The sequence below is a fragment of the Myotis nattereri genome, assembly GCF_964212035.1.
Source record: "Myotis nattereri genome assembly, chromosome: 3".
Classification (NCBI taxonomy): Eukaryota; Metazoa; Chordata; class Mammalia; order Chiroptera; family Vespertilionidae; genus Myotis; species Myotis nattereri.
Genome location: NC_138077.1, coordinates 64144153 through 64171531, shown reverse-complemented (window position 1 = coordinate 64171531; position 27379 = coordinate 64144153). Strand labels below are relative to the sequence as shown.

At 40.1% G+C, this 27379-nt stretch overlaps 1 protein-coding gene across 1 annotated transcript in view; it reads left to right on the top strand.

Moving 5' to 3' along the window:
- The first annotated feature begins 8142 nt into the window (after positions 1-8142).
- GAP43 (growth associated protein 43) overlaps positions 8143-27379 on the top strand; it is a 101543-nt gene continuing 82306 nt past the window's right edge. Inside the window, exon 1 of the mRNA XM_081087099.1 lies at positions 8143-8595. Coding sequence (XP_080943225.1) covers positions 8566-8595 — 30 coding nt within the window. The 5' untranslated portion in view covers positions 8143-8565. The remainder of the gene's footprint in view (positions 8596-27379) is intronic.

The following is a 27379-nucleotide window of genomic DNA, read 5'->3' as shown; positions in this document are numbered from 1 at the left end:
CTTATAGTTATCATCCAGCCTCCTGGAGTCTTTGAAGTTAAGGGTATGCAATGTGCATGACTGAAGGCATGCAGACCAATTTCTGTGAGGCTGATTATTTGAAGACTTATTAAGAGGGAGCTCATATCCTCATTGTTCTTCAGACCATTAAACACATCCACAGTGATGAAGGCCCAGAAGATAATTTGCTAATGTGAGGGATAGAGACTCCTAATACATCAGCTATTAGAAATGAGGATGACAAAACCTTAATGAGAGATTCCCTCAACTTAAAAAAGTAAACAGAACTTTGAAGTCATTCGTTAGTGGCTGGGAGATAGACATGATAACACTTTTGAGCTCCAGTCTTCATAATTCTGTACAGTGTAAAATAATGGATTAAAAATATATAAACTTCCTGGCCAGTGTGGTTATGTGGTTGAGTGCTGACCTATGAACCAGGAGGTCTCAGTTCAATTCCTGTTTAGGGCACATGCCTGGGTTGTGGACTGTATCCCTGATAGGAGGCATGCAGGAGATAGTCAATCAATGATTCTCTCTCATCATGGTTGTTTCTATCTCACTCTTCATCTCCTTTCCTTTCTGAAATCAATAAAAAATATATATTAAAAATTATATAAACTAACATAATATCACCATGTAGTACTTAAAATTTATATGGGGATTAGGGAGGCTATGGTGTGAATTGATGTACAGTAGAATTATTACATGCTAATTTTGCCAGAGAGGGGTATTTTAATCAACAAAGAATCTTGAGAGGTCTGAATGGTGTAATTTTTTGTTGAATTTTAGAGAAGTTTGACATTTTAAGATGAAGGAAGGAATAGAGAACTGGGAAATAGAAATTTAAATAAATAGCAGAGGAATTCTGGAGGATTTTATAGGTACTAGAAGGGATTTAAAAGAAATCTGATGAGGTTTATTGGGAATATGTGTATATCCCAGAGCCTTAAGGACAGAGAATGAGGAAGTCCGTTCAAGAAAATTCTGCAGAGTACATTAGACACCCTATGTGTGTTTTGATGGCTCCACTGTGAAGAATTTTAATGTAAAGAAGAATAGGCTTGGATGTTAGACATTAAAGGACCAAGGCTGTTAAGCACAAAAGCTCAATTCTAGACTTGATGAAATCATGGTGAGGGGAAAGGGAACAAGGAAAAATAACCCAAAGGATTGAATGACAGGATGAGCTGCCCTCTTAAAATGAAGGTTGAAATCAATAACATTTAAGTAAAATCTATTAATGCTTCAAGCCAACATGACATGTAATATAAAGCTATACTAGTATATCTGAAATTTCTTTCATTATCCAACTATAAATTGTATAGTATAGAAAACCTCCCAATACTGCTCAGTCTGTAGAAAATAGTAAAAGAGGTGGCATAAGACATGAGAGAAGAAAAAATGTTATGAGTTTAGGGAAATCATCTTTGAAGAAGGATACCTCCCTAATTCCTCCTCATGGTAGCAGTTAGCATTTAATGGAGTCCAAGTGGGAGCTTCATGTTCAGAGCCTACCAGGAAGGTTATGTTTTGTCATTTCTCCAAGCCATGTGCATTCCAGAAAGTAGTTTAGAATGGGACAACTTGAGTATGTGAGTGGGAATGATGAGAAACATAGCCATGTCTATGTAGAACAAAATAACAATTACAGATTGAAACAATTGGGCATCTGGAAAATCAATGTTTGAAATTTAGTTCAGTCTTCCTCCCACCCTTTTCCCCTTCTTCTCTCTCTTTCTCCCACCCTCCTATTCTTCTTTAACAATTATTTATTCAAGACTTAATGGCTCTGAACTTAATACTAAAAACCGAAAGAAAATTTCCCAAGAAGCTGATTGAGCTTAAGCTCCAGAGCTCCTCACTCAGGCAATCACAAACTTGCTGGAGAGCTGATGGCAAGTTGAGTCTTACTTTGTGGGCTTCATGCTTTTCATCTTCCCTTCCTCTACCAGCACATGGTTCCTTCCCTGGGATTTCCTTGTTCTGGAATGTTGGCCACTTGGAGTTTCAGATGGCCTCCAGGGTGTGCTGGAAGGAGAAATTCCGAAAGGAGTTGAGGCAAGACTGGAAAAAGAGATGGAGATTTAGAGGGTCCTAAAAATCATCCGGTGTTGGCTTCAGACCCTTGTCTGCCTGCGGGAAACAGGATGAATTCTGGCAGTGAGGCCATACTGAAATACGGTCGGCCTAATTAATATGGTGACATCATACCACAGGTGCAGCCATGCCTGTCTGAAAGACTTGGGCAGGCTCAGACAACTTCAGAGTCTTCTCTCTCACAATCTGTCTTGTGTTGCACTTGAACATTTTGGCACTTCCATAAAATGAACACTATCAAACCTTCCTCACAATACCAGGTCCCTTTTGGGATCTCCTCACATCTGAATTTTGTAATCTCATTCTCCAAGCTTCCCAAGTTCAGTCTCCAAACCATTTTTGGTTCGTCCCTTTTTCTCTCCCCCCTGAATATTCTCTGTGAGGTAAATGAGACAGAATATGTAAATCATAAAATAGGTCATACATGATACATGCTAGGCACTCAACAAGTGATAGTCCACATTCTCTTCCACCTTCTCTCCCTGATTTAGGCATTAGAGTGATTTTATGTTTCTCCACTGGGCCCCCTTATATCTTTCTCTCTATTCCATACTATACAACATCACATAGGCATTCCCTAAAATATTCATCCTCACAAACCGATGTCTGATCCCCTATAGCAGTGGTCGGCAAACTCATTAGTCAACAGAGCCAAATATCAACAGCACAACAATTGAAATTTCTTTTGAGAGCCAAATTTTTTAAACTTAAACTATATAGGTAAGTACATTGTTATTAACTTAATTAGGGTACTTCTAAGGTGTAAGAAGAGCCACACTCAAGGGGCCAAAGAGCCGCATGTGGCTCTCAAGCCGCAGTTTGCCGACCACGGCCCTATAGTGATGTCTTGTGTTCCTAAAAAAGCTATATCCAAGTCCTAACCTCTAGAACCTGTGTATGTGACCTTACTTGAGAAAAGGGTCTTTACAGATACATGTAAATTAAGGATCTGGAGATAAGATCATCCTGGATTTAGAGTGGGCTCTAGATTCAATGACAGGTGTTCTAATAAAAAGAGGGGAAGGCCATCTGAGATGGAGGAAAATTGGAGTGATGCATCTACAAACCAAGGAAAGGCAGGGACTGCCCACAGTCACTAGAAGCTAGCAGAAAGGTATGGAATGGAGTCTCCCTCATAGCCTCCAGAAGGAACTAATCCTGCCAACGCTTTGATTTCAGACTTAGAGAAATATGAGAGAATAAATTTGTCATTTTAAGTTTGTGGAAATTTCTTGTGGCCTTCCTAAGCCATTAATATCCTGACCCTTCAGGTCCTTCTTAGTCTGGGTGTATAGCCTCCCCTTCCAAGGTTCTCTCAGCTCTCCTTTACAGCTTCCCTCTTCTGCACACCAATAGTCCCCTGGTTGTGCAGATTACTTGTGCACTTTGCCTTTTCTAATGTGATGCCTTTCCCTCCTCTAAAACTCCTTGTGCTTTCTCCACCTGCTCAAATCCTAATCATGAAATAAAAACCTTTCCTGGCCCACAGTGATTTCTTTCCTATTCTGAATTCTTATAACATAGATTTGGCATCAAATCCTGTTTTGTTAAAACAGCATTTGTTTTGTTTTTCATATATGTGTGTGTACCTCTTTAAGGGTAAGATGTTTTTGCAACATAGAAAATGTTGAATAAATGAATAAAGTCAGAAAATACTGATAAAGAATGCTGGTTTTGTGGACTGAATTGTGTCCCCCCCCCCCACACACACACACAAAATCATATGTTGAAGCCCTAATCCCAGTACCTCAGAATGTGACTGTATTTGTAGATAGGTCCTTTAAAGGTGTAATTAAGGTTAAATGATGTCATATGGGTGGGGTTCAATATAATTGGACTAATGTCTTTAAATAAGGCAATTCAGACACAGAAAGACACCAGGGTGCACAGGCACAGAGGGACCACCCTATGCAGAGGCAGTGAGAGGGGGGCTGTAGGGCAAGGAGAGGGCTCTGGAATAGATCTTTCCCTTGTGGACCTCAGAGGTAGCCAGCCTTGACCTTGGTCTTCCAACCTCCAGAACTGTGAGAAAATAAATGTCTGCTATCTAAACCCCACAGTCTGTGTTATTTTGTAATGGTAGCACTAGTACACCAATACCGCAGGTAAAAGGTTAAGACTGAAAGTTAAAAAAATAAACTCCTGGAAGGGGGAGTAAAAAGACAAAATGTATTTTCTACCTCAATTGCTGACACGCTTCTCTCAAGTGCTAGCCATAAAATGGCAGACTATCTGACAGAGCCTGTAGTCAAGCCCAGTGACTGTTGGGTTTATTATAGAAACAACATCATTTTTCTATGAAATTAAGAAAGATATGAGAATAGAACTGGGATCTGGCCTCACCACTCTTCACCTTCTTTTAAAATGATGTTATTATCTAACCTATAGTTGGGAAATTTCCTGATAGTTTAACGAGTTAATGTGCTAATCTAAAATTATATAAACCTAGGCATTTTCTGGGATTGGCTATATGGACTAGTGGGTTTATTGATAGGGATCAAAACAACACTGGTTATTCACATCAGTGTGTGCTTTTCTCTTCCTCATTCCTCTATCATCCCATAACTTCCATTGCTGAAGCAGGAGGGGGTAGTATTGGATTTGATTCCATATTGTTCAAATTAAATTTGGAATTCTTTGTTTGTTTGTTGTTTTTTTATTATCCTCAGCCCATGATATTTTTCCATTGATATATTTTTTAGAGAAAGTGGAAGGGAGGGAGACAGACACAGAGAGAGAAACATCAATGTGAGAGAGACACATTGATAGGTTGCCTCCCGCATACGACAAGACCAGGGATTAAGCCTGCAACTGAGGTACTTACCCTTGACCAGAATCAAACCCAGGACCCTTCAGTCTATGGGCTGACGCTTTATCCATTGAGCCAAATCAGCTAGGGCTGGAATATTGTTTTTTTAAATCCTCACCTGAGGATATGTTCTTCATTGATTCTAGAGAGAGGCTAAGGGTAGGGGCGGGGGGAGAGAGAGAGGAGAAAGAAACATTGATTGGTTACATCCTGCAACCTGGGTATGTACTTTGACTTGGAATTGAACCCAGGACCCTTCAGTGCACAGAACCACACTCTTACCAAGTGAGCCACACTGGCCTGAATTTGAAATACTGAGTTCCCTTCTGGGAAGTAATTTTCAGAGGCTCATAGACCGAATGTAAAATGTCCAGAGGAAGGCATCCAAGATGGGCCAGGTTTTAAATACTGAGGCTTCTGAGGGTGATTGAAGTCACTGATATTTGGTCAGAAACACATGGAGGACTTGCTACTAGATGATGATATCAGCTTGTTCCCCATTGCCCTTGAGGTAAGGGCTGAGCCTAATAGGTGGACCTTTGAGAATGCTAACTTCATTTCAACACAAAACGTCCACTACATAGTCTAATTTCCTAAGGACCAGAAGTAATGAGGTATAGAGATCCATTGAGTAGCAATGCATTTTAGTAGCTAACAGGGTTTTGGAATCATAACTCTTATTATCTGTGGGACCTAGTCTAGGTACTTAATTTACTTAGCTTTAGAATCTCCATAAAAATGGATTAGTGATTGTAATGACCTCATTTATAGTATTAGATGAAATATTGCATGTGAACTACTGAAAAAACTGATGCCAAGTGTTGTGGCTTAACATATGTCATCTTAAAATTCATCCAGGCCTATGACTAGTTTTGAGTACTAGACTCTGTTTGATTTCATTATGCCACTTACGTTCCAAATTTTCTTCCAATAAATAAAAAGGAAAAGAAGCTATAAATAGCAGGCTGAGGGGAGTGCATTGAAAGGGCAAGGAGTTGGCATCTTTCTATGGCCTACTATGTGGGCTTCTGCTAGCTGCCTTATACTGGACCACATAATGATTGTATCTATGAGTCTGTTTAAACACCAGAAAAAGCAATTCTTCTCACCTCCTCTGCTTCCTTCCTTTATCACACTCTAGCCCCGAGCAGGCTAGGTAGGGTGATCCTAATCCATAAACAAAATGCCTCTGGTGAAGACATTTCTTATATTATATACCCTCTTCTATCACTTATACCCATAGAAAGCTATTTTTGAAAGCTTGGCTCTGGCTGGGCTCATTACAACATTAAAAAATATTAAACTCAGAACCTAACTTTATACTTTATTTATTTATTTATTTATTTATTTATTTATTTATTTATTTATTTATTTTTAATCCTCACCTTAGGATATGTTTTTATTGACTATTTTGCTAGAGAGAGAGAGAGAGAGAGAGAGAGAGAGAGAGAGAGAGAGACAGACAGACAGACATGTGAGGGAGAAACATCAATCGGTTGCCTCCAGAACAGCCCTTCACCCCCAACTGGGGATGGAATTTGAAATCTTTTGGTCTAAGGCAGTGGTTGGCAAACTGCAGCTTGGCAAACCACGGCTCGGCAAACCACGGCTCACTAGCCACATGTGGCTCTTTGGCCCCCTCAGTGTGGCTCTTCCACAAAATACCGGCATTTCCACAAAATACCGGCTTCTGCGCATGGGCCATGAAGTTCCAATCGCACTGTACGCACACACCTGCACGTGGTATTTTGTGTAAGAGCCACACTGAAGGGGCCAAAGAGCCGCATGTGGCTTGCAAGCCATGGTTTGCCAACCACGGGTCTAAGGGATGAAGCTCCAACCAACTGAGCCATCCATCTGTCCAGGGCCTAACTCTATATTTTAATCATAACATATGAAAGCTAAGAAGCAAATTGAGAGGAATGAAAAGCCAAGTAAGGCTGGATCTGCAGCAGGTGAGGCTCAGGAAGACCTCTGGGGACAATTTATAACCATCAACCCCTGAGTATCTATCTCTCTGAGAGAGTCCCTTCTGAGATGGGTGTACCTCGAATTTTGTCAAAACACATTTTGCATATATTAAACTCGGTGATCCTGATACTTTATATGATAATAACTGTCTGGTTAACACCTATTAACTAGGCTCATGTCTAGGAGCTGAAAGAATATGAGCTGTTTAATTGGGAATGCTTAGCATCACTAATGAACAACAAGAAATAGTATGAAAAGTTCTTTGAGATAGTCTTTGGAAATGTCACCTAAATTTCAGAAAAGAACAGTCTGTGAGGTAAATCTACTATGTATTAAGAATGGCTTCATTGTGCTTTGCATACATTTGTTATTTGTTCTTTGCTAATAATAGGTTGGCATTATTATCCCTATTTTAGAGATTAGAAAATGAGGTGCAGAGAGGTTCAGTAACAGTCCCAAAATTGCACAGTACTATATACCTAAAAATTATATTATTTATACTTTTTAAAAAATAAATATTTTTATTGATTTCAGAGAGGAAAGAAGTGGGAGAGAGAGATAGAAACATCAATAATGAGAGAGAATCATTGATCGGCTACCCCCCCACATACCCCCCCACTGGGGATCAAGCCCACAGCCCAGGCATGTGCAACTGATCTGAATTGAACAGGGGACCCTTTCATCCACAGGCTGATGCTCTATCCACTGAGCCAAACCAGCTAGGGCAATATTAGTTATTTCTAAACTCAAGTGCTTAGAATGTTTAAAATGCAATATATTCGTGGATTTTTTCAAGAATATTGAAGCAAAATGAGATATGTTTGTGCATATCTCAGCTTACATGTATGCATTTATTTTAGGTTATGTGAATAATGAGTACAGTATACACACAATGTGTAATATTTACATGTTATTTTATTTTTTGAAAGAACTTAACCCTCACAATTATTAACTGCATAAAACCTAAATAGCAGATATAACGTGTTGTATAAGTCTGACTACTCATTCAGAATAGCTGTTCTTTGCTTTTATGATATTGGGAAAAGAACAGAGTTAGTGAAGCAATACAAGCATTCCTCAAGCCCCTCTTCCATGTAAAACACATCCCATCCAATCTCCTGAACCGGCTGGGATATACTTCTCTGCCCCCACCCCACCCACTCTCTCAATGCAGCGAGAAAGTCGGTGGGTAATTGGGTCCAGATTGGAGATGTTTAAATATTCATGAGGCTGGCAGGGGACTGGGAGGGGGTGACTGTCTAGAATGGGGGTGGGGGCTGGGGAAGAGATTAGTCATTGAAAGCTAGAGAACAATTCTGAGAAAGAGATGGAGAGAGGAAAGAAAAAGAAAGAGTAAATGGTAAGGGGAAGAGAGGAAAAAAAGGAGAGAGAGAAAGAAAGAGAGGAGAGAGAGAGAGAGAGAGAGAGAGAGAGAGAGAGAGAGAGAGAGAAGAGAGAGAAGAGAGAGGAGAGAGCATGTGCGATGAGCAATAGCTGTGGACCTTACAGTTGCTGCTAACTGCCCTGGTGTGTGTGAGGGAGAGAGAGGGAGGGAGGGAGAGAGAGCGCGCTAGCGCGAGAGAGCGAGTGAGCAAGCGAGCAGAAAAGAGGTGGAGAGGGGGGGAGTAAGAAAGAGAGAGGAGGAAAGGAGAGAAGGCAGGAAGAAGGCAAGGGACGATACAACCATGCTGTGCTGTATGAGAAGAACCAAACAGGTAGAGCTAAAGATTTTTACTTCTTGCTGTTGTGAAATTACCAGAGTACAGTATTTCCCTGTAAAGGCAGGGAAAATATTTTAACTGCTTCTGCTCTGGCCATGGTGCTCGCGTTTCCTTAGCCTATGGTAACTGACGGTTGCATCCCAGCTTTTATTCTATTCTGTTTCTCATGCTCTGGTTTGGGGTTGCTGCTACTAATTTAGATGATGATAGGAAAAATACGCCTGTTTGGCTAGAAATACGATTTATTTATTTATTTATTCGGCTATTAGTTAATGTTCAGCATTTCAGGTCTGGTTTTGCGGGTGTGGAGGTAGAAACGGATCTCGGAGAAAGATGTAGGTTTTACCTAGAAGATGGGGAAGCAGCCCTTTATATTCTTAGCGAAAAGCTGGTTGAAAGAATAATATTTAGTAATGAGTATAGCTTGTTCTGTGGTACAATTTTCTCACATGTGCTGCGGGAGAAGCCTTATTTCCTACATGCCTGAGCCTCAAATGGGCGCAGGTATTAATGGAAGAACATATGAAGGCTTTATTTATTTATTTGTCAATGAATGAAACTGATTTGGGTGATGCTCCTCTTTTTTTTCTTTTTTTTTCTTTTTTTCAAAAAAAGAATCTGAAGGCAACTGGGGCTGGGGGAGAAACCGGCCGCGTGGAAGGGGAAAATCCATAGCGACTGTGCACCCGCCAGCTGTCCAAGGAGAGGGTGGACCACGCCCCTAGGAGCTTTGAGCTCCGAGGGGATGGGAAAGATGAGCCCAGTATTACCTGTTGGAAATCAGGTCTTTTCTCCCTTTCCCTTGCATTTTTCCTGGGGTTGTCAGTGACCAGAGTCAGGCTAACATTCTGGATAATAAGCATTTGGTGACTCATTTTCATCCGGAAGAGGGACACACACAAGATTAGCAAGAATCCGAGTCCCCACGCTCCCTCCCCCACTGCCCAGGTTTTTCTTCCATTTCAAATTGCTCACTTATTTCTTCAAAGACATTTTAGAAACTTGGAGTGAGGGTAGGGAGGAATGAAGAGTATGGTGTTTGGCGGGAACCGACAGTGCCCTGGCATTCGCCAAATGAAGCTTTCAAACATTTATTGGAACACGTTTGAGTGATTTTGGCGAAGGTTAAAGAGAAAAATGGGTGTGGGATATGGGTGAGGGTGTGCCTGTGCGCGCGCGCGCTAGCGCGCGTGCCCGGAGGAAGGGGATGGCAGTCTTGGTTAAAGAAGCCTTTTGCAGATTGATTGCCTTAGGGGTGGAGTGCAAGAGATAGGAATTGGGCATTATTCCTGTGCAGGTATTGGATACTGGGCAATTTGTAATACACTCGCTGAATCGGAAGGGGGTGGGGGGGAGGCGGGGGGGAGAAGAAACAGCCTTCCAGATTAGAACATTTAGCCAGCGCCCTGAAAGGAGGGGCGGGGAGTGAGGATGAAGGAGAAGGAAGAGGAAGGGGAAGGGAGACAGAAGCAGAATATCAGAGCAGTGGATGGAGAGGCATAGCATGCAGGCATGCATACATACATACATGCATACATACATAAATAAAGTAACCGGCACCTGGGGTTTTGTGTGTGGTTTGGTGGGTTGTGTAGGGGTGTTTGGGGAAGAGCATGAGAATCTTACATGCCGGACTTCCCCAAACTGTTTTATGGTTCTAGAGACCTGTGCTTCTATTGCTTATTTTCCAAATCAGGACGCTTCTTCTTCTTGTGTTCATTCTAACACATAAATGCAGTGGATACAGGTGGCTGGGTTAAGCACACTGTCAAGGAAACATCCTGAGGTTGCCCCACTGGTGAGCTGGGGAAATAAAATTTAGAAAGGCGGAGACCAAAGGAAGCCAATGCTATTCACTTAAGAAAGCTTTAATTTTGAAAAGAAAATATGTTGCTTTACAACTTTTTGCCACTTTCTGTAGACACACCCAAGTATATTTACACCCCCCTTTGACAAAGGAAACCAAGCATGATTTTTAGAAAGGGAATTGAGGCTAATGGAATTCCCTTCCCCAAAAGGGGACAGTTGCCTTCCCTAGGGTTCTCTCTCAGTGACAACCCCAAGTGTTCATTGGATGTGCAAAGTAATGAAGCTGAAATTTTGTGTTTGGGAGTTGTAGAAATTTGCACTAAATGTGCATAGCATCTGCACACTTCATGTACGATAGTCATGCATGTACTCTGTGTAGCTTCCACATGCCTGAATGCATTTTAGCATAATTTATATGCATGAGAGAAAATAAAAGGTATAGAAATTGTCCTATTGTATAAATGTGTACTTCTCTGTGAAATGGCCCTATTCCCTGTTTACCACTGTTGTGTATCATTCACATAAGTCAGTATGTAGGATAGAATTAAATCAGACTGAAGGAAATGATGTATTTAGGGCGTGGGCTCCGTACTACACTGACTGGCATTTATGTGTGAGTACTTGTCTCACATCGGTTTCCTGCTTGTGGGTGTAATGATCCTGTATCACTCATGGCAGGATCTGATTGTGTTTATCTTCATTCTGGCATCTAGTCTTCCTGGCCCTTAACAGGGAATAAAACAAGGGCAAAAATCTGCAAAGGTCTAAACTCTGCCACACCCATAAAATCCAGCAGAAACATGGGAGGGGGCTGGAGAGATTGCACTTCCTTCCTCTTCCACTTGAGCAGCATAAAAAGCAGTCTTGGATTTCTGAGTTGTAATACATTGCCAATGGGTGAGACGAAAGCATAAATGATCCTTATTGGCCATTAATTACCCACCACTATAGATTATTAAAGCAAGAAGAAGAGAATGGCAGTGGCATGGGGATGAGACGATGATAAAGAAGTGGGCAATGGAGGGATAAAAGGAAAGAATTCCTGAGATATTATTGGTTATGATTTCCAAATATCTTGGGATTAACTTTAAACAGCTTAATTACCGTGCATATTGCAGATGATGAAAAACTTGCAAGATAGGATCTAAGTCCACAAAGCAAGAAATTTGTGAGGTGTTTCCTTTGTTTAAAACTAAGGACTTTAATTGAAGTGTAAAGAATACCAATGCAAGCAAGTAGCCCCTTCAACCCCACCAACATCTGCCTTTTCCCTCATACAACAGATAGTCCTTAGAGCGTGTGATCTGTAGTTTAGAATTCCAACCTCGTCTTTCCCTTGCAGTGTTGGAAAGGTGTGGAAGGATGCCGCCTTGCTGCCTGGTGCAGAAGCTTCCTCCCAGTTATAAATTAGGTTCCTCCTAGTTATAAATTGGATTTCTCCTAAATCTCGCCGAGCCACACCCAGTGTCACCCAGGGACTAAGTGAATTAATTAAGTGGAGACACTCTACTTAATACAATTGAAGCTGTTCATTTTTGAAAATACTGAGTTCTACCACACATTTCCAAACATAAACAGAAAAAAGAAATCATTTAAAGGGATTTCTTTTTCTGCCAAATTATCTGAACTTGCAGAGAACCTTAGAAATTCAATGTGTTCATATCTGGTGGCTCTAATTCCTTTTAACCCATACACAATGAGCTCTGCTCTCTCATGCTGACAGTCTGTAATTCTGGCCCCTCCCTCCCCATCCATGCTGAGACAACTGGGATAAGAATATGCAGGGTTAATGTTTTCTCTTGCTGAGCTGGCAAAACTATGGAAACCTCCTTTCATGTTTTATGCTAAAGGGCAGTGCTCCTATTCACTGAGAGGAAGAGTGGCAAGGGGTCCCTCTTGCCTCGTTCCTAATGAAATTGTCAGTGATATGCCTGGGGCTGATAATTCCACATACTTCAGTTTTACTTGGCCCCATAAGAAAGGGGGAGGGGTCCTTTCAGGCAATAGTAGGACATGTGTATTTACTAAATATTTTCCTTGTTCATACTGATAAAGTAAGAAGAATCTAAAATCATCCTCTAATATTAAAGGAACATTTCAAAGGGTGCACATGCCCAGATCATCTCAAAAGAAGATATAGCATTGATGTCCCTATTAACTGTCATAGAGACTTCAGGTAACCAAGCATGCCTATTGTCAATCAAAGAAATGATTGTGGGCAGGGATTCTCTCTTCTGAATTTCAGAAGTGTGGTCTGGTTGCCTCTGCACCGTTGCAGTGAAGTCTTCATAACATTCTCTGAGGTACTGGGAAGAGCACTGGGTAGAGAGTCCTTAGTCTATGCAATATACTGATTCTATGATCTTGAATGAATCACATAATCTTGGGTTTCAGTTTCCTCCTGTAAGATGGAGACTAAAAAAACAAATCCAAAGCAAACAAGCAAAAATCCCACTCTGCTTGCCTTAAAGGGCTTTTGTAGCATTACACAAAATTAATGTGAAAACAATGATCAATACAAATGTAAACAAAAATTTCTGTCCAAGTTTTGCAATGTGAGCCTTGGCTTAAAACTGCCAATTTTTCAAGATTGTCCAGTGTCTACTATGCTGCTTTTTTCTGTTCAGGAGTTGTTTCTGGTCACAGTTGCTTTCTCTGCTTGTACTCTTGTTCCTCCTATTTTTTCTCCAGAATCTCATTCCATCATGTCCTACTCTCTGTTAAGATTTTATCTTGTATTATATCAACTCCTTTCCCCACAGCCTATCACTATCCTCATGTTTATTCTGTCTTAAAGGACTGTTTCCTGACTCTCCTGTCCCATCTCTACAGTGTTCTGTCTCACCCACCTGTTAGAACAAAGTTCCTAAAAAGTCTCCCCATACTCACTTTCTCCACTTCATCACTCCCCACTCACTATTCCATCTACTTTCATAAGGTTTCTGTTTCCATAATCCCATTGAAACATGTTCTGAAAAAGACACCACATCCACTAACTTCAATTTATGTCTTATTTGCTGTCTCTTTGACATTTTGTGTTGTTGGCTATCCTTCCTGAAACTCTCTCTCATTTGACCCCCATGACAACTCTCCTCATTTTCCTCCTGCTCAGATAGGTCCATCTCATATGCTTTGCTCTTTGTTCATTCTCTTCTCCCCCAAATATAGATTATCTCCAGGTTCATGATTCTGATCCATTTCTCTTCTCACTTTACACACCAATTCTAGGTGATCTCATTCATGTCGGAGTTTTAACGACCTGTGTGAATTCAAATCTGTATACTGGATACCTCTCCTAAGCTCCTGGTCCTCTATTTAAATATTTAAGAATAACCACATTGTTATGTACAAAGCCATACTCAGTCTTCCACTTAGCCTTCCTCCAAATGCCCACCGCTAGCCAGCTTCTAAGCCAGCCGTGGGCAAACTACGGCCCGCGGGCTGGATCCGGCCCGTTTGAAATGAATAAAACTATTGAAATAAAAGACCGTACCCTTCTATGTAATGATGTTTACTTTGAATTTATATTAGTTCACACAAACACTCCATCCATGCTTTTGTTCCGGCCCTCCGGTCCAGTTTAAGAACCCATTGTGGCCCTCGAGTCAAAAAGTTTGCCCACCCCTGTAAGCTCTAGGGACCGGGAGTAATCCTGAACATAGTTCTTTTTTTTTTTTTTTTTTTTTTTTTTTTAATTCCCACATTCAGCTACTAAATCCTTAGATTCTTATCAATAAAATTTTGTAACCATCCTCTGCTTTTCAATTCCACTAAAAATATCCTGATTCAGATTTTCATTATCTTCTCTAGACAAAGGCAATAGCTTCTCACATAGACCCCTTACCTCCATCTTGACATCCTTCAATTCTCCTTACACATAACACTGTACTTTCTTTACCTAACACAAATCTGGTCATATGATATTCCTCCTTAAAATTCTCTAATGTCCCCGCTTAACTGGAAGCAAAAATAAAAACTGCTCAGCATGGATGACATGATCCAGACTTGCCTACCTTTCCAATGCTGTCTTTAAACACCCTATTTTCTCATCTTATGATGCAACACAGTTTTCAGACCTTGGTGTCTTTGCTCATACTGTACTCTTTGCTCACATTACACTCCTTCTCAACCTAGAAAATTTACATTTTTCCTCTAAGAATGGCTCTTTGAAGCCATTCTTGACCATCCTAAGTTAAGTTTCTTCCTACCTTTTTTGTGACTATCCTATCTAATAAAAGAGAAACATGGTAATTGGCATACGACCGCTGCCCTTCCCATTGGCTAATCAGGGCGATATGCAAATTAACTGCCAGCCAAGATGGCAGCCGGCAACCAGGCAGCTTAAACTGAACATGAGGCTTGCTTGCTTCAGTGATGGAGGAAACCAATGTTCCCCACCTGCCTTGCCGGCCTCTGAGCCTGCAGTTTAAAAAACATTGTAACAAATATAGAAGCTAAACAAAACCCCAGAAACCAGCTTTCAGAGAGCTGGGATCTCAGAGCTGGAGTTGATACAGAGTTTCAATTATAGAACCGAAACAAACTAGATACCTGTTTTCAGCAACAGAGGCCTCAGAGCTGGAGCCAAGCCTCAGAGCTAAAGCTGGCCCAGAATAAAAAAAAAAAGAAAAAGAAAAAAAGGAGCAGTTGGGAGCTTCAGTCCAGCCTGAAAACAGCCCTCAGCCCCTCACCCAGACTGGCCAGGCACCCCAGTGGGGACCCCCACCCTGAAGGGTGTGTGACCAGTTGCAAACAGCCATCATCCCCTCATCCAGGCTGGCCAGGCACCCCAGTGGGGACCCCCACCCTGATCCAGGACACCCTTCAGGGCAAACCAGCTGGCCCCCACCCATGCACCAGGCCTCTATTCTATATAGTAAAAGGGTAATATGCCTCCCAGAACCAGGATCAGCAGAGCCGCGAGGCCTCCCGGCACCGGGATCAACATGACAGGGGGCAGCGCCCAAACCCCCTGATCGCCCTGCGGCTCTGTGTGTGACAGGGGATGGGGCCACAACCTCCCTATCCACCCTACTCTGTTCATGACAGGGTAAGGCGCCCCAACCCCCTGATTGGCCCTGCTCTGTGCCTGATGGGGGGGAGCTCCCCAACCCCCTGATCACCCTGCGGCTCTGTGTGTGACAGGGTGTGGCTCCCCAACCCCCCCACCCCACGGGCCCTGCTCTGTGTGTGACGGGGTAGAGCCATAACCTCCCCATCGGCCCTGCCCTGAGTGTGAGAGTGGCAGCGCCCCAACTCCCTGATTGACCCTGCTCTGTTTGTGATAGAGGGGAGCTCCCCAACCCCCTGATCGGCCCTGCTCTGTGAGTGACAGGGGGCAGCGCCCCAACCCCCTGATTGGCCCTGCTCTGTGCATGACAGGGGGTGGCGCCACAGCCTCCCCATTGACCCTGCCTTGAGTGTGACAGGGGGCGGTGCCCCAACCCCCCAATCGGCCCTACCCTGAGTGTGACTGAGGGTGGCATCACAACCTCCCAATCCGCCCTGCTCTGAGCCCTACCAGGGGCTGCACCTAGGGATTGGGCCTGCCCTCTGCCACTCCGGAGCAGGCCTAAGCTAGGAGGTCGTTATCTCCCGAGGGGTCCCAGACTGCGAGAGGGCACAGGCTGGGCTGAGGTACTCCCCCTCCTCCCCGAGTGCACAAATTTTTGTGCACCGGGCCTCTAGTGTTATCTATAATAATAAAAGTGTAATATACAAATAGACTGAACAGCAGAACCACCATCCAGACAACCTTCAGGATGACCACACTATGACACACACTGGTGCCAGGTCAGCCAAGGTGGGTGCGATATAATTGGTCAGCAACCAATTGCTCCACAATTGTCCCACAGAGGGAGGCCCAGGCCAGCCAAGTGATCGCACCCCACGCCTGTCACTTGCAGAGGGAGGCGACTGATGGCAGGGGAGGGGCAGCACAGCACAGATGGCAAGCAGTGGCAGTGGTGGGGGTGGGCCAGCTGCTGACAGCTGGGGGAAGGAAAGCCCTGATAGGCCCTGGTCGCCGGCCAGACCTAGGGACCCTTCCCAAGGGGTCCCATATTGCAAGAGGGCATAGGCCGGGCTGAGGGACACCCCCTATGCATGAATTTCATGCACTGGGCCTCTAGTATTTTATAATATCACTATTATGTCACTTGTTGCACTATATAACATTTTTATTTGTTTCTTTTTCTTTCTTCCTTTTTTCTTTTTTTACACATTTGTGTCCATACAATGAATTGTTTAAGGGGAAAGGTATAAGGTTAATTTTTTTTCTATCTTCAGTGCCTACCACAAGACTTGCGAAATACAGTAATCAGTTTCAATTGTAGGTGATCTGTTTGCTAAATGAATATGGAACCAGGTTTATAGACTTTCCATAAGTTGTGGCCCATCTAAATGGATGGAATCACTAGTATATTTTTGTAATTCACTGACATCAAATTTTGAAGTGGAGCTGATATCATTGATTCTTGATATTAACCAGTAGGATGATAACCATTATTTTTTAATGAGAGCAGGCATAAAATGAGCCTATTAATACTATGTTTCTCCAAATTACCATAACTGGTACTATCTGAAAGCCTCCCATTGATGTCCTACTCCCCACTAACCAGCATATAGTCCTGCCCTCTGAGATTAGCAGAGTCCCGAGAAAGATACATGATTTACTATAGTCTTGAAGCTTTTCATGCCCTTCCTTTTTGACTCAAGTACTTACTGTTATTGCTTTACTCCACAACTTTTCCAAATAAACTTTGACTCGATCTTTTGTTACTCTTAGTTGACTTATTTCATTGATCATATAAAGTTCAAAATATGTTGATCTGTGCTCAGGGACCTGTGTTTAAGAATTAATTTTATTTTCATTGGGTTTCTTACCTTTTCACTGAGGTATCCACATAATAATATTCCTCAAAGAGAAACCTTTCATGGGAGTAAAAGGGGGTTGAATAGTAAGTGGTTCTTCATATGTCATGTAAAAGGAGGGAGAACCAGATCAACTTTATCTTTCTTAGGTTTGAATAGACTGAAAGATTTGGATTCTGAAGTAGGCATATTGCGGCCAACATGAGGCAAACTGCAACCACAACTTTCCATGAAAATACTTCTTGCCAGACTCCAGGAGGCATATTTTTCTTTGACTGAATTGTCATGGCCTTGAGAAGAGAATAAGACAAAATGATTTATAGGTGAAATTTGTCTTCCACTGCTAAAGTTGAGTAGTATCTCCACACTCTTATTCTTTATCTGGGCCATTACGCTCAATCTCTTTCTATCTCTTTCTTGAAGTTTTTCTATTTTTTTCTCCTCCTCTCAGGTCCAAGTACAGTTTTCCTTATTGATTACTAATGTTTAATGGGTAAGGCTATGAAAAGAAAAATTTTCAGAAAAAGTGTGTCCCTTCCAACATTCTAAAGAGGTATTTTAGACAAAATAGGCATCTTAAGCTGTGTCTGGCACATATTAACTTCTCAACAAAAAATATTTACTGAAGAAATAAAAGTATGAAGGAAAAGGTTATCATGATGGACCATTATGGGAAATGTTTGGGTCAGAAGACCATTCTTATGTACTTATTCAGAGCTGACTTTGTGTAAATGTACATTCAACTCTATCAGTCCTTCTCACAGGTAGTTGTGGACAAATTTACACTTCCCTCTCCTTTCTGCTTAGATGAGAGTAGTACACTTGCTGTGAGTTTACATTGTAGTATGGGAGTCTGACCCTCCAGATTTCCTAACCTTAATTATTTACAGATCTTCTTTTCTTAAATGTTGTTTGTTTAATGTCCTGTTTCATGTCTTTGTAGTGGAATAAACCCTTTCCCTGGGTTCTAGACCTGGCTATGCCAATTGCTTGTCGTGTGACCTTGGGTAAGTAACTTAATCTTTCTGAGCCCTAGTTTATTCATCTATGTAGTGGACACATAAAAAGAACACTCCAACCCTGACTTCTCTTTTCTACTAGACTGGTTTGAGGTTCAAATAAAGTTATAAAAATAAGTGTTTTATAAGCAATATATTTTTCAAATATAGAATATTATTAATTGAGGAATTCCACATATTGAAACCTAAAGTATTCATATTTCTTTGCAAAGTAGCAACCTTACTCCTGTATGGAATATAGATAGATTATAGATAGAGATGATAGATATAGAGATATAGAGATATATATCTTCCATTCTCACTCTTTCTCTCCTATTAACTACAGAGTAAATATTAGTCAGATGGATGGCAGACCCCGAGGATCAGTTCAAATTAGAAAAAAATCACAATATTTATTTTAACTTTTTCTGTTTTAGTCTTTTTATTCATATCTATACTTCTCTGCTCCATTTGCTAAGTTGGCTGCTTCTCCACCTCACTTCTAAATTGGGTTCTCAGCACTAATATTACCAGGCATGCTGTGCTCACATCCATCACATGAGTGACCAGTCAGGCAGAAGAGTAGAGAAGGATTGTGGGACTGGGTAGGAGACTGAAAATGGGATGAAGCCTGGTTGAGGGAAGTTCAAAGATTATCACCTGAACACCATTTTTATACAACTTTAGGGTTCCTCAGTATCAGAAATTAATCTTGATCAGAAGTGATATACAATCCTGAGCCTTTTCCACCTCAACTCTAAATGCCATAAATAATTTTTGAAGCTCTCAGCATCTCTACAAAGGACATTTCAGTTCGCCTGTATTCCTGGTTGATTGGGTTAAGTGACCAATTTAATAATACAAAATTTATCAAATTTTCATATAAGCAATGGAGTTATTGCAAACTAAAGAATCTTATTTCTTATATGTGGATAATATTTGAAAATATTTTAAGTATAATAATTGGATCAAGTTTGTCTAAGAGATTTTGTTTTTCCTAGAAACCAAAAGTTTAAAATAGAACAATTAATATCCTGCATATTTTGAAAAACACTTTTATATAGGGAGCTTATATTTAATTTAACAGAAAGATATGTTGCCTAGAAATTTGGAAATAAACTAGTATCTAGAGGGAAATAGTTATTTCTTTTATTATGTCTATGGTTGGCTATTGGTATCCCTTTTAATCCTTCACTCTAGCCATCTGTTTCTGTCTCTTACTCTCTCTGTCTCTCATGCCATCTCTCTCTGTCTCATCTGTACACACACTCATGTATGCTTCTATTATTTGTCTTTAATGGAATACAAGTAACAGAAACAAACTTTAATGGTATATATAAGGGATCTACTGAAAAAAAAAAAAAAACCTAGATATCTCAGAAATTTGAAAGTTGCATAGCCAAACTTAGGGGAACCAGAGTAGAACTGGGAACCTCAACAACAGGAATTCATATACTTTCTTTCTGGAGCCCTGCCTTTAAAGGGACCAGTTACTAATAACCCTAGCTTCTCTGTTTCTTAATTCAAATTCTTCAAAATTCTAAATGGAGAGAGAGAGAGAGAGAGAGAGAGAGAGAGAGAGAGAGAGAGAGAGAGAATATGAGCAAAATAACGAAAATGAATGAATCTGATTGGTCCTTTTCAGGTCAGCTTGTTACCAATGGACCAACCATCTCTGACTAGAGGAAGGGCCAGGTCACACGGTTTAGACAAAATTTCTGAAAGGCCTTACCCAATCTAGTGAGAGAATAATATGGGTGAGAAAGTTTCTCCTGAAAATATACTTATATGTCCATAATAGGGTAGCTACCCAGATCAGGATGGACTTACCTCAAATGTGGTAGACCACTAATTTTTCCCTTTGGTAGTTTTCATTTGTGCTTGTATTGCATTTTATTATTGGTAGGGCTCTCTAAAAAGAAGTAGTATCTACACAGATTACTGATCTGATGGGCTTTTATACCTAAAAAAGAAAGGTTAGGGCAAATCTCCACATCTAGAGTTGACAGGTACAGGTTTTTCACTGTCTTTCAGAGGCTGAACTCTGGCAGGTAGGCAGGTACCACTTGTCTAAGAGAAATATTAGCTACCAAATATTCTTGCTAATTTGGCACAGTAGAGCTTTCCTCTATTTTTTAGTGTGCAGGATCTGTTTCTGTGAAAGAATTGGGCAATAATAGATATAAAACATCTCCCTTGGATTTATATCAGAGAAATGCTACTCTTTGATATTAATCATCTCATTTTGAATGTAATTGAATTAAGTCCATCAATAATCATGATATTTATCTATTTTTAGCAAATTGGCACTTTTAAAATCTTGAGCTGTTGTCTCTATATCCACCAGTTTGCTCTACAAATAGAATTTTGGTAATTAGCCTTTCATCCATTATCTGTAATCCCAGTTCCAATAATCATTCAAAAAATTTTTTGAAAGACCTAAATATCTCCCATTATAAATCTATAAAGGAATTAGATGAGGCAAAGAACAAAAAGTTAAAAAAATTATCTCCAAAGGTTAATTGAACTCAATAACTGGCTGCTTTTCTAAATGACTTCAGAATCTCTTAGCACAACTAACCTAGGAACTAGACTAGACTAGGAGCTGTTAGAATGCAAATCCTCTTCTCAGCCCTACTTGCTTTAATTCTAAACCAATTTACCTGCTTGATAAACTCAGAAGTAAAATTAATCATCAGATTAGATCCTTAACAGTTATTCCAAAAGATGCATTCCACAGTTGTACTCAAACTCTAGTAGAGGCAATTGTCTCTATTACTTGCAATAATAATAATAATAATAATAATAATAATAATAATGAAAAAATCAAGGCAGAATTTCTTTAAAGAGAAAATTCTCAGTTTCTAAACAATTAACTTGCAGTTAGATTTCTAAGAACATGTTGTATTGAAGATAATCCACTTCAGTTCTTTACTCTCTCAGGGTTCTAATAGGAGAGGAGAAAGAGGCATTAAGTACATTAGGAGTGGCCATTGCATTTCAAAATTCTTTCTCTTTAAATCAATGAAAAAATAGTATTTTAAATGAGTGATGTAAGGGAATAGTTGAGACTTCACAAGTGATCCATCATAAACTTCTTTCACTTCATCTTCAAAGGCCCAGGCATTTGGAAGTTTTTCTTCCTGTTTTATTGGATTAATCTTTCTTAAAACTTCTGAGATTTTTAAAAGGAAGGAGAATGGTATTATCTCATTTAAAAAGTATTGGCCCTGCCCTAACTGGTTTTGCTCAGTAGATAGAATGTCAGCCTGCGGACTGAAAGGTCCCAGGTTCGATTCCGGCCAAGGGCATGTACCTTGGTTGCGGGCACATCCCCAGTAGGAGGTGTGCAGGAGGCAGCTGATTGATGTTTCTCTCTCATCGATGTTTCTAACTCTCTATCCCTCTCCCTTCCTCTCTGTGAAAAATCAATAAAATATATTTAAAAAATAAATAAATAAAAAGTATTGGCCCTTTCTTTAGTTAAATCTTATTTGAGGGTTTGGTTTACTCAAAATGTATTTTTTCCTGAAGTGTAAGATCTTTAGAATCTCGCCCTTGCCCTCTAGCAATTGTTTACCCCTGTGAAAGAGAAGATGATTCTGTTTTCTCTATCACCTGAGAACGCTACTTTGGAGAAATTGGGTTGGTATTTAGTATTCATTTGAACATCTTTCATGCTAATCTAAATTCAGTGTTCCCCATGTCTTTGATTGCCTTTCATTGAAAGATACAAGGAATAACTTTGGATAACTCAGCCATATTTGTACTCCATACTGATGGACAGTTAACTAAAGAGCTGTATAGAAAACATCAACAAGACCTAGTTTCCTGCATATTCTTTCTTCCATCTTCAACTTCATACTTGACATCTTTGGGGTAAAGCCAGTACAAAGGAGGAAATGGAGATTATAATTGAAAAGGGAGGAAGAGTTATAAAATAGAATTACTCAATTTGGAATTGGGCCATAATCCTCTAGTGAAAATTGTCTTGGGAATATTAATGACCACAGATGGCTCAGACTTCACTTCTAAAGATCTGGAAGGTACAATAAGCCCAAGAACAAGAGTATTCAGGGAAGAATCCAACAAGATTGGGAAACTAGTATAATAAATTATACTTTTAAGCATATTTAGGGCCAGTTTTTATCCTCACTTAAATAGGAAAATCTAGTCATTCTTAGTTAAAAAAAACAATGTTAATTTTGTCATCACAGGTATTGTTCTATTTTATGTTAGACTATATTTCGGTGATTAAGCATTTTCCTCCAGACCTCTATAATTCTCCTATATTATCATTTTAGTATCATGGAAATTGATTGTCTCATGAACAGACTAATATTTATTAAGTATATCTTACCAAAATTATTACTTTTATCAAACTTGGGTATATTGTAAAATTCCATCCATAAAGAACCAAGCTATAAGAACCAAAGGAAAACCCATAGAAAAATTAACTTCCTCATAATTTAAGATTTACAGCTATTAAAATATTATTTTTTCTTCTTTTCTTTGATGTCACCTCAGATAGTATCATGATAAACTAATTATTTTCTCCCTAGATTATACCTCTGAGACCCGTACTTTTGACTATATATATATATATTTTAATATATTTTATTGATTTTTTACAGAGAGGAAGGGAGGGGGATAGAGAGTTAGAAACATTCATGAGAGAGAAACATCGATCAGCTGCCTCTTGCACACCCCCACTGGGGATGTGCCCGCAACCAAGGTACATGCCCTTGACTGTAATCGAACCCGGCCCTTGAGTCCCCAGGCTGACGCTCTATCCACTGAGCCCAACTGGTTAGGGCACATACTTTTTTGATACCAGCACATTCCCAGTTACCAGCTCATTACTTAGAATAACTGATTACTCTTTCTTCCTATATGAGAGCCATGCCTGCTATCCTATCAGTTACTAAATTCTATTTGCAATGTCATTCACATCCATCCTTTACTTCTTCTACCAACCTTTCTTAAACCAGCATCCTAGAAGAAAACCAAGCCCTAACATCCTAAGGCCCTAAAACCAATGAATTAACCTCTTTCTTCTGCATCTAGACCAGACTAGTACTAGATACATGCCATTCTTGTGAAAATGAAGAAAAAAGTCACTCAAATCTTTGCTGTTGTTGTCAGATGAAAAACCCCAGGAGAAAGAGACTGGATAGCCACCCAAATTCCCTGCTTTAGGCATCACCTTTACACACTGCCTGTTGGTTAATCTTACATTGCACTTCCCTTCTCCTCAAAATTACAATTGCTTTTTGGTGTTTATAGGGTTAATTGTATTTATTTATGATTGTTTTCCCAGGCTTCTTTGAATCTGATACCAATTTCCTATTCTTGCCTTACCTCCTACTGGCTCTGCCATTGACTAGGCTTATAAATTTAAACAAATTTAATGACTCTGGCTTGCCATTCCTACCTATATAAACAAAAGAATTGAACTGAGTTTTCTCTAAAGCTTTCCAACTTATAAAATAACATGTTCTATAGCAGTGGTTCTCAACCTGTGAGTCGGGACTCCTTTGGGGGGTCAAACGACCCTTTCATAGGGGTCACCTAAGACCATTGGAAAACATATATATAATTATATATTGTTTTGTGATTAATCACTATGCTTTAATTATGTTCAATTTGTAACAATGAAATTGGGGGTCACCACAACATGAGGAACTGTACTAAAGGGCCGCGGCATTAGGAAGTTTGAGAACCACTGTTCTATAGCAAAGCTCCTCTACTGTGGCATTCTGTCCCAGACAGTCTTAGCATAAATTTGAGTGTTAGTTTCCTTGTATCTTTCTCCATTGTCATTTCCACTACTTGGAAAGTCTCCTTTCTGCCTCATTCAATCTCATCCAACCCCTGAGGCCAGAATAAAGAGTTCTCTCCTTTGTGAATGCTTTCCTGACTACCATATTTCTCTTAGTTCTTCAGTAGCATATATTACCTGTTCAGTTTCTTTGGCATTCACGAAGCAAAGCTTTACTTGATTATCCTTTTGTATTTGTATGTACCTAATTTTCCCTCAACTAGTTTGCAAACCCTTTGACGGTAAGGTATTGAGTTCAGTGCCTGACTCAAGAAACATATGTTGATTGATTGATATCTATCCTGAGAGAGCGCTGCATTAGTCTCTATTGGGGTATACAAGACAAATAGGAGGCTCTATAAACTCTTAGAAAGACAAGTAAAGTGATGACATTTCTGGGACATCTGAAACCATGACACATGCCTCCTTTCTTGAATCCCTTTACTTTCTTGGCATCCATAAACATCTATTTTTGCAGTTTTATTCTCTCCTATATCTTTGGTTGAACATTGTTCTTTTTTTTTAATATATTTTATTGATTTTTTTACAGAGAGGAAGAGAGAGAGATAGAGAGTTAGAAATATCGATGAGAGAGAAACATCGATCAGCTGCCTCCTGCACATCTCCTACTGGGGATGTGCCCGCAACCCAGGTACATGCCCTTGACCGGAATCGAACCCGGGACCTTTCAGTCCGCAGGCTGACGCTCTATCCACTGAGCCAAACCGGTTTCGGCTGAACATTGTTCTTATCTGTTTGTTTGTCTTTTCTTCTTGGCTCCTTTTTCTTTACCAATCTCTGAAAAGTTGTTACCCAGGCTTTTGTCCTTACTCTTGTATGTTCTTTCTCTACAGAAGCTCCATGGATAATGTAATCTATTTTCTCAGCAGGACTATGGGTCTCAGATTCTCTAGGCTTCATAATTACTGGGGTCTAAAGCTTTTTATATAACTGTCTAATGGAAATCTTTTTTTTCTGATGACACTCAAGACCCCCAACCTCAACATATCTTAAAAATAAGTCATCTCTTGTTCCCAAATCCCGTTCCCTTTTTCATTCAGTCATCCAAATGGAAATGGAACCTTGATTCATTCCACAGTATTTTCCTTTTGTCATTAGACTAGAGGCTCAGTGCATGGAGTCATGCAACCATGGGATCCCTAAGCCTGGTCTGTGGGGATCCAGCCAAAACCAGCTCTCTGACATCCCCTGAGGGGTCCCAGATTGCGAGAGGGCGGTTCTTGGGTGATGCACCCCGGAATTGGGCTACCACCTCTCTGGTTCCGGGTATGTCACACTAGAACCACAGTTGCCAAGTCATTGCAGCTCAGCAGCTCCTGCATTGATCCCGCTGGTGGCCAGTGTGCATCATAGCTACTGGTTGGTTGGTCAAACAGTTGAACAGTCGAACTGTCGCTTAGGCCTAGATATAGATATCTATATCTATATCATCTATATCTATATCTATATCTATATCTATCTATATACATATATAGATTCTACTTTTTCCAGTTTCTATAAGTAAAAACAAACAAAACTTTTTTTTTTTTCATTCTTTCTTTTCCCTCACTACCTCAATCAATTATGTCTTCACTCTGTTCGCTTTTCTCCATTTCCACTGTCATCTCTAACTCAGTTGTCTCTCATGGAGACTAATGCAATAGCCTTCTTTTCTAATCTGCCTTCTTTTACCCTCACTCCTTAAACTATTCTCCCCTCAGTATTCAGAATGTTTTTTAAAGTGTCTGTCAAATCATGTATCTTCCCCACTTAAAAACTTTAAATAGCTCTCACTTCACTTAGAACCAAAACCAAATTCATTAGAGCATGGCCTGTAAAATCCTACTTGATTCAAGCCTGGCCTCTTTGTTGGCTTCTTATAACTATACTCATCTTGATCACCAAGTTTGTTGACCTCCTTTCAGTTTTTAAAACATACCATACACATTCCTTCTTCAAATATTTTGCATGTGTTATTTCCTTTACCCAGAAAGCTCTTTCCCTGATTCTTTGAAAGGCCTTCTGTGACAAATCCATCTGTTTGGTATCCAAATCACTATCTAATACATCACCCCACTTCTTTTATTTTCTTTTAGAATTGCTCTCAATCTGACTTTTTAAAGAAGAATGTTACTTGTTAATTTTCTGGTCCCTGCCTATCTCTTAAAACTTCAGAATCCACCCTCTTCACATCACACACACCATTGAAATTGTATAATTTCATGGAATAACCCATGTTTTTTCATCGTTTCTCCCTTTCCAAACACTGTTCCTTTTGTCTGGGATGTCCTCCTTTCTCTCATTTTCTAAGTCACACATTTTCAATTTATTTCCACAATGTGGTTGAAGTTGTTCTCCTCTTTATGGAGACTCCCTGATCCTCCAGTCAGATACCATCATCCTTTCCTTTGTGGCTTCCTTATCTAGTACATGCCTTTACTACAACATTCAACAGACTGCATTATAAGTATTCATTTACACATCTGTCTGTTTTGCTATTCTAGGAGCTCCATTAGGAAAGAAATCAAGTTTCATTTATTGCTTATGTATAGCTCTAGTTCAATGCTTTGCACATAATAGGATCCCATTAAATAGGAGCTGAGTAAACAGAGCATAAACAAATGAACAAATATCAGTGTCTGCTGAGTAGTATGTGATGGCAAAATTTGTGCAAAGGTTTCTCAGTTCTCACTGATCAATCATGGAACCTGCCCACTCTGGCACGGTTTATAATTGGGCGCCTACGAGATATCTCACACAGAGCGAAGGCCACGCACACTTGGTTTTCACCCAAGTAGTGCCAGCTGGTTATTTCAATAAATAACAGTCACCGTTTTATAGAAAGATACTTTAATAGGAACAAAAACATAGCCATATTTAACACAAATAACTTTTTATGATCTGGGCTAAGAATGAGTAGCAGTTTAAAATATATAGCTATAGTTTTCTTAAACCATTAATTTGCCTCCTAAGCCCGGTGCTAAACATTTAGCCCTTTCTTAACATTGAAAGCTGTGTCTTCTGGTGCTGATCCCACAGGAATAATGGTGAGGCTTCATATCCTACCTCTTTGTCAATGATATGGCTTGTAGCTGCATGTACACACATTCTCTCTCCTTTCACACTCTTTAATTTCTAGTTAGAAAATTTATACACTATGATGTTTAATTGTTGTTGTTTTTCCTGCTCCCAGTATACATGTTATGAAAGAATCTATCTGTCTGATGTTGTTGTACCTATTCCCAAATGATAAACAAACAAACAAAAAAGATACTAG